Source organism: Salmo trutta, chromosome 38, assembly GCF_901001165.1.
Source record: "Salmo trutta chromosome 38, fSalTru1.1, whole genome shotgun sequence".
Taxonomy (NCBI): domain Eukaryota; kingdom Metazoa; phylum Chordata; class Actinopteri; order Salmoniformes; family Salmonidae; genus Salmo; species Salmo trutta.
This window is the reverse complement of record NC_042994.1, coordinates 19,866,320-19,875,104: the sequence shown is the minus strand read 5'-3', so window position 1 is coordinate 19,875,104 and position 8,785 is coordinate 19,866,320. Positions and strand designations below refer to the sequence as shown.

Genomic DNA, 8,785 nt, shown 5'->3' with positions numbered 1-8,785 from the left:
CTGAGGTGCAGTTAATTGTTGATTTCTGAGGCTGGTAAGTCTAATGAACGTATCCTCTGCAGCAGAGGTAACTCTGGGTCTTCCTTTCCTGTGGCGGTCCTCATGAGAGCCAGTTTCATCACAGCACTTGAAGAAACTTTCAAAGTTCTTGAAATTTTCTGGATTGACTGACCTTCATGTCTTATGATGGACTGTTGTTTCTCGTTGCTTATTTGAGCTGTTCCTGCCATAATATGGACTTGGTATTTTACCAAATAGGGCTATCTTCTGTATACTAACCCTACCTTGCCACAACACAACTGATTGGTTCAAATGCATTAAGAAGGAAAGAAATTCCACAAATTAACTTTTAACAAGGCACACCTGTTAAATGAAATGCATTCCAGGTGACTACCTCATGAGCTGGTTGAGAGAATGCCAAGAGTGTACAAAGCTGTCATCAAGGCAAAGGGTGGCTAATTTGAAGAATCTCAAATATAAAATACATTTTGATTTGTTTAACACTTTTTTGGTTACTACATGATTCCATGTGTTATTTCTTATTTTTCATGTCTTCACTATAATTCTACAATGTAGAAAATAGTAAAAATAAAGAAACCCCCTGGAATGAGTAGGTGTGTCCATAGTTTTGACTGGTACTGTATATATTTATTTAAATTCAAAATTGTTGCCTCTTGGGCCCCCCACGGCCTGGGCCCAGGGGCTTCAGCCCCGGTAAGCCCCTGCATTAAACCGGCCCTGCTGGTTCCACAGCCTCTTTTAGGTAAGATGCCCAAATACATTTTTGGGGAGATAAATGTGCACCAAATCATTTTTTTTGTGTTCAGGTAGGCCTAACACTTGGACTGAAAAGTTGAGTAAACCAAAAAAAGCCTGTGGAACCAGTTACTTAATAATAATTAGATTGTTTTCATCATTGTATAGCTCGAAGTCTAATAGTACCTTACTATTACATAGTAATTACAGAATAGACCTTGATTAATAGCCTATGGATTGCTTATAGAAATGATGTGCTATTTGCATGTGAAAGTAGGGCGGCAGGTAGTCTAGCTGTTAAGAGCATTGGGCCAGTCACTGAAAGATCGCTGGTTCGAAGTCCCCGAGCTGACTGTGTACGTCGGTCCCTTAACTATAATTGCTGCTGTAAGTCAGATCATCTAATAAATGACTAAAATGTAAAGTGTCATGGGATACATTTGCTTAATTGTTTACCTTTTAATTAGGCCTAGTGGCCCACTCTTCGATGGTATGCACGTAGAGTACAGACTGTGGCTCGCGATACAGAAGCTTCTATCATATCTTCGCTTTTTACGCATAACCCCTATAGCCAATCAATGACTGTATTCAGAAGAGAAGCAAAGGTTGTCCAATGGAAAGAAATCTGCAATGTGAACAAAAGAACGAAGATGCACGCACAAGAAGGGGGCGTATTGGAGGGTGACATTACCGTCAATGCGCACAGCTGTCAGAATTCCAGTTCGCTTGGTCGACATTGTATCGTAGAGCCACATGCATGCAACTTTCTGGACTGCTTTTTTTGTGATTTATTTCTCAGGTGGTGAATTCATCTAACACCAAAAAAAAAAAAATTGTATTCATCAACAATGTCTCTCATTGAGGAATACGAGGAAGGGGAATACGAGAGCGCACCTAAGCGTCTCAAGACGATGGATGTGGAGGAGGGAGAGGATTCAGATACAGCTTCCGCGGGGCTGCTAGGAGACGAGGAGGATGCTACGGGGACCCCCGGGGAAAACCGGGCCCGGTGGTCAACAAAAAAATATGGGTCTGGAAGAAAGGTGGGTGTAGACAGCATTGCTAATTGCCTTATGTTCCTTAGATGGATGCTTGTCTTGGAAAAAGAAAGTGACCATATTAAAATAAAAAAGTCAGTGTTGTTTCCTATCTCTCATACATCTATTGGGCAAGTGACAGTCTTCAATAAACTTTTTGGACTAGGATTGGCAGATGGGCCTTTGATCCAGCCGCAGTTTTGAGAATCTTAAGGCTACTTGATTATTTAAGGACTGATTTCCAATAATGACAATTGAGATTTGTGTCAAATATATGACACTTTCTTTAGAAAGCATACACAATAAAAATGGAAGATTAAAACATAGACTATAGAAGGTGTGTGGAGCTGTGTACAGTAGCTCATGTCTATCAAAACACACGACTTGGGAGTTCTCAACCGAACGAAGCACGCTATTTAACTTCGTTACCCCGTAATTTGATTTTACATTCGTGTCCCCGAAATCTATTTTGTCTCAATAATAATGAGACAAATAATGCGCAGGTTATCAGCGCTCATCGATTTAGAGACTGTCCCCCGAAGCAATGTATCCGTGGGTGTCTTTGCTTAACTACGTTTAGACAAACGCTATGAACTGGGGCTTAAGATATTTATTATCTGGATGAATGTCACTGTGAAGAACCATATCCCATTTCTCACCCAAGGCTAACATTGTTTCACCAAAGAGGATGACAGAGATGCTCTGATGTACCCACATTCACAGTCACAACGTAATATTATCCTCATAAATATGTATTTACATAGTTATCTACAAAAGTATGAAGACATATGTTTATCCACATGCTGAAATAGACTTCAAAACCCATGGTATTCTATATGTAGATTTGTGGTCTAGGATTCTTTATGAGAAATACAGGAGGGTTTGCTCAGGATTCCAAATCACACATGCTGCTTCAGGTCCATCTCCAGAGAGAGCTGTAAGATAAATGTAACCATTTCAATACAGGGTGAGCACTGGTTATCTGGCCGTTTTAAACCTTCGCTGCCCCCTGTGAAGTCACAGACAGTGCTGTCACTCTCCAATCAACCGAAAACACAAACTCTTGTGCAAACTGTGGACCAGTACCTTTGTGTCCCTCCTGGCATTTCTTAAAGACCCACAGTCTAAATAAATTAAACATGAATTTGAAACATTTGTTGCCTAGTCCTGGAGTAAAAAGCATTCTCAATGGAGATTTTCAATTGAAAGGGCTTTTCAGTCCAAGACTAGACCTAATCTGTGTCTATAAAACTGGCCCAAATATTCTCAATCTTGGATATTGGAAAACCCTTCCCCAAGCTGTTGCTGTAATACGATAATGTGTTCTTAGACAACCTACCTAGTAAAATAAGGGTTAATAAAATAAAATAGATTTTTGTGTACTTTGCCTTGATGCCTCAAATTGGTCATTTTAGAAAAAGTCAAATCAAGAAGGAACACTCTTCCTCTTTGGCATATACTTGAACACATCACACACCTCCCCTGTGTTCAACAGTAGCATGGTGACATGTTTGTCTTTGCTCCTCTTTTGATAGGTTGCCTGTTGACGGATTATCACCATCACCCCCATGTCACTGATTGTCTCTCATTTTTTATTGGCACGAGGAAGGTGGAAGTGGAGACTTCCGATATGGTTTCATTCGCTACACTTTTATTGGTATATCAATCTTCTACCTAGCTTTGGAACAATATCTCCTCAGTATATCTCCTCAGTTTGGGCAATGACAGAGGCTGCATATCAGGGCCCTGGTCAAAAGCAGTGCATTATATAAGGAATAGGGTGCCATTTGGAATGGAGCCAGACAGTGTCCCCTTTGTGACAGCGATGCCCAGCCCTGACAAGCACATCAAAAGAGCCTAGGTGGGTGACGGTAGGCCTTATCGTGGCCCAACAGAACATTAACATTTCTGTTACGTGCCTAGCAATGAGCCTCGTTGGTGTGTTTGATGGGGAGAGATAGTTTGAGGTGCAGTTTGCATTCTTAATCATATCCCAATGGCATATGCAAAGAGGGAATTACATTGTGGTCTCTTGGATGGTAGTAATGCCACTACTGGCGCGACACTAGGCACTATCTCATAAAGCCAAGGGCCCTGGCTGATAAACATCTGGGTGAGCGGCAGAGCTTTTGTTCAGATGCCGGGATGAATCTCTGAGTCACGGTATGAGTCCCAAATGGCAAAATATTCCCTTTATAGTGTATTACTTTTGACCAGAGCCATATGGGTCCTGGTCAAAAGTAGTGAACTATATAGGGAATAGGGTCCCATTTGGGAGGAAGACAGTCCCTCATGGGGTTTCAGTGTATAACCGTTTGGCATTTGTGGGCACAAAACAAAGCAATTTTTGCATTTTGTGGCACGGAATGAATAATTTACACAAAATATAGCATGTTACAAATGGCGGCTCATACCAATGTGATGAAAGCCTCAGCTTTGGGCTGCATGGAACCTGCTTTCGGAGATAGGACTGCGGCAGTTTGGCTAAGAAGTTAAGAAGAAGTTAGCTTCAGTGTGGATCTGGGTGGCACAGCTCTGGGTGAACTATGACTGGGACTATATTCCAATATCCATACTAACTATGGACATTAACTCTAACGCTACAAACTTATATTTTTCCCTGTACACGTGTAATTATTTTACTGTAAATTACTTTGACTGCCTTCCTTGCATTTATATTTCTGCTAAATGTTATTCTATTTTATTCTAGATCGCGTAAACGCATCTAGGACCAGGCTAGGTTACCACTGTCTGGTCTACTTCGTAAACTAGATTTGGGCATTTCCATGTAAAAGACCCATGAGCACTAACATGAGAAGTTCATAGGAGCACATCAAATTGGGTGTCAAATGAAAGCTAAGAGTCGATACTTTTGAGAAATGAAGGCATATATAAATGTCTCTACATTAGGAATAAGCAAAGGCTTTGATTTCTGGTCAAACAGATGGAAAAGGGGCCTTAGAAAACATCTAGCAGAAACAGTCTTAAAATCTATTAGAAATACATCAAAAGACAATAATGTTGAAGTAAAGACCCCTGCCAACTTATATCATTTATATTTAGTTTTGCCAAAATGGTTTGCCTCCAGTAAGTTTAAGAAATATAGTCTAGTGTTTTGTCATTCTGTTACCAAAACCCCACATATCTTTAAGAAATGTTCTAATTTCTCTCGATCATGAGAGAGGATAATGAATGTTCCCAGAAGTAACAAGTAACGGTAGACCTACTAATTAGTTATAGTGTTTTTACGAATAACAATTTGGTTTATGATATATTAAGTGATTAAAGCGTGTTATTCTGTCACCAAATCAGTAACAGAATGACTGCAACTGAATTGGCTGCAATGGAAATTCATAGTAGTCACAAATCACAGATGGGTTACCTGCTACTGTCCTCGCTTCCACTGTTATGTCCAGTTCATAACTGTTTTCTTTCTCCTTTTGTCTCATGGTCAAACGAGGAGTGTGAAAACAGTCTGGACAGCTCCTCCCTCTCTCTCTGTCTCTCTACACTCTCTCCAGTTAATCTCACCCCTTCCAGCTCTTATTGACACCGAGGGCTGAGAATTACCAGGGACCTCACGATACCATATTATCATGATACTTAGGTGCCAGTACGATATGTATTGCGATTTTCACAATTATATATGTATTGCAATTCCATACTGTGATTTTATTGCGATTCAATGTTCCAAACATATTTGCTCACCATATATCTGCTGTGGAGGGACAAGAGAGATCCATGAGAAAACAAGTTTTGATCAGTTATGGAAATAAAAGTGCTGAAAACAAATTGGCTCCATTTTTAAAAAGTACAGTATAGTATAGTATTGGTCAGTACAATCAAGTACAGTATTGTACTGTACAGTAGAGAAGGGTTTAGTACAGTACAGTAGAGCACACTAGAGTAAAGTACAGTATAATTTACTGCATTGTACTGTACTATACTGTACTGTACTGCACTCTACTGTGATGTCCAAACTTGGCACTGCTTTGGTCCGGTATTATTTGGGGGCTGAGCTCATTCTAATTATTGTTAGTGTGTAGAATAATACCCAAACATGCAAAGGAGCATATATCGTTGTTCTACCTTTGTGTACCTATTCAGAATACATCACCATGCATCTCTGTATAGTACAGATCAGGGAGGGACCCATGATGTCACTCTGCTACCATCATTTTGTTACTGGGTGTTAAATCCACTTCACTTACTGAAGGTCAATAACCAAAATAGATTTTTGTTCAAACTCGAGTTGCATTATCATAGCTGACACCCCATTCTTTCTGCAGACATCTTTGAACATTCATTCGGATTAGATACATTATTTAACATTTTTGGGGGAAAATGTGGTCACATAATAAACTGAGGCAAATGTTAACAGCATTCTGTTACTCTGCACACAATTTTTCTAGTAAATGTGTTTTTGTCAAATTTTCTGTGGAAAGTCCTAAAGTTGGATGGTTTGTTTAACTTTGCAATCAATTGTTTTTGTTTGGCATACTTTTAAAGTGGAAAAGTCAGAGTCTCAGCGGCATTCTTTCACCGTAGAATTGGCAATTATGTCAAAGATGGGCTGAACCCTCTGTCTCTGCCTCCTTCTGAGATCCTGTCAGTCTGAGGCAGACTGAAGTATACCAACCAGTCTTGTCTTGGCCTGTACCTGTATAAAGTATGCTGATTTGCAGTGAAAGTGATCCAGTGTTGTCTTCGGTCAATATAAAATCTCAAATCGTGTGCTTTAATCCTGTCATAAAGATGAGTATCAAGGACAGGCAATCGTTAGAAACAAAAAACCTACATTTGAGCTGAGATACAGGAGACTCCAAGGGGAATCTGTGTGTTGTTCTGTTCTCTCAGCTTGCTTTTCACATTCCCCCAAAAGGTAGTTACAAAGCAAGCATCTGTTCACCTCTGAAGAAATACTACTAACTAATACCTACGGTGGTTCAATGCTGAAGATGGTTTATTTTAAATCTCTCTCTCTCTCTCTCTCTCTCTCTCTCTGTCTCTCGCTCTCTCTGTCTCTCTCTCTCTCTCTCTCTGTCTCTGTCTCTGTCTCTCTCTCTCTCTGTCTCTGTCTCTCTCTCTCTCTGTCTCAATTCAATTCAATTCAATTCAATTCGCTTTATTGGCATGACGTAACAATGTACATATTGCCAAAGCTTACTTTGGATATTTACAATATAAAAAATAAATAAAAATGAGAATCAAAAATTGTCAACGGGACAACAGTAACAACAATAACCAACGGTCAATATAACCATACATTCAACAATAACAATAATCATACAGTTGAGGACATGTGCAGGTTTATTGGTCTGTCAGACACTGTCCCTCAACTTATGGCAGGCAGCAATGTAGTGCGCTGCCAACCCACAGCTCTCTGCGTCCTCCCCCAACAGGATGGGTAGCCTATCCTCATCAGAGAGGTCTTTAAAACCTTGAATAAGGATTTCAAATTTGGGGAAATGACACTCTCTAATTGTTTTATATTTTTGACATTTTGTCAGGAAATGCAGCTCCGTCTCAGGTTCTGCTGTTGTGCAGTGGTTGCACAGCCTTTCCTCTACAGGGAGCCAGGTTTTCCTGTGTCTACCCTTCTCAATGGCAAGGCTGTGCTCACTGAGCCTGTACTTTGTCAAGGTTTTTCTAAGGTTTTGATCAGTAACCATGGTCAAATATTTAGCCATAGTGTACTGTCGATTTAGGGCCAGATAGCACTGCATTTTGCTTTGTGTTTGTGCTTGTGTTTCCCAATAAGCAATGAAGTTTTGTTTTGACTGTGTTGTAATTTGGTTTATTCTGATTGATTGGATGTTCTGGTCCTGAGGCTTCAGTGTGTTAGTAGAACAGGTTTGTGAACTCAGCCCCAGGACCAGCTGGATGAGGGGACTCTTTTCTTTGCTCAGCTCTTGGCATTGCAGGGCTTGGTAATGATATGAGAGGGGGTCACTGTATTTTAGATGTTTCCAAAACTTAATTGCTCTTTTTTGAGTTTTTATTATTAGTGGATATTGGCCTAATTCTGCCCTGCATGCATTGTTTGTAGTTTTCCTCTGGACACGTAGGAGAATCTTACAGAACTCTGCATGTAGGGTTTCAATGGGGTGTTTGTCCCATTTGATGAAATCTTGTTTTGCAAGTGGACCCCACACCTCGCTGCCATAAAGTGCAATTGGTTCAATGACATATTCAATTAGTTTTAGCCAAATTTTAATAGGTATTTCAATTTGAATTTGCTTTTTAATGGCGTAGAATGCCCTGCGTGCTTTCTCTCTCAGTTCATTCACTGCCTCATTAAGGTGTCCAGTTGAGCTTATTTTTAAACCTAAGTAATTGTAGTGTGTACAGTACTCTATATATTTTGTACCAATTGAGAACTTTGGTCTAATTCCCTGAGATCTGGATCTTCTCTGGAAAATCATTATTTTAGTCTTTTTGGGGTTTACTGCCAGGGCTCAGGTCTGGCAGTACTGCTCTAGCAGGTCCAGGCTCTGCTGTAGGCCAGGTGCTGTGGGTGACAGCAGGCATAGGTCATCTGCGAAGAGTAGGCATTTAACTTCTGAATTGTGGAGACTAACACCAGGGGCTGAGGATTTTTCTAGAATAGTGGCCAATTCGTTAATGTAAATATTGAAGAGTGCAGGGCTCAGATTGCAACCCTGACGAAGGCCCCGCCCCTGGTTAAAGAATTCTGTCCTTTTCTTACCAATTTTAATGCTGCACGTATTGCCAGTATACATTGATTTAATTATGTCATATGTTTTACCCCCTACACCACTTTCAATAACTTTGTAGAACAGTCCTGTATGCCAAATAGAATCAAATGCTTTTTGGAAGTCGATAAAGCAAGTGTATATTTTGGTATTATTTTGGTGGACAGTCGCTCTGCTCTCTCTTTCTCCTCCTCTCTCGCTCGCGTCTCCATCAAACCTCGCAAGAGTCATGCTCGGAATCCTCTCTCTCTCTCATCTCTCTCTTTCTCGATCTCT

General features: G+C 40.3%; 1 protein-coding gene across 1 annotated transcript in view; it reads left to right on the top strand.

The window, feature by feature from the left end:
* The first annotated feature begins 1,397 nt into the window (after nt 1–1,397).
* Nucleotides 1,398–8,785, top strand: part of LOC115178300 (heterogeneous nuclear ribonucleoprotein L-like) — a 54,997-nt gene continuing 47,609 nt past the window's right edge. The window contains exon 1 of the mRNA XM_029739412.1: nt 1,398–1,799. Within this exon, the coding sequence (XP_029595272.1) occupies nt 1,605–1,799 (195 nt within the window). The 5' untranslated portion in view covers nt 1,398–1,604. The remainder of the gene's footprint in view (nt 1,800–8,785) is intronic.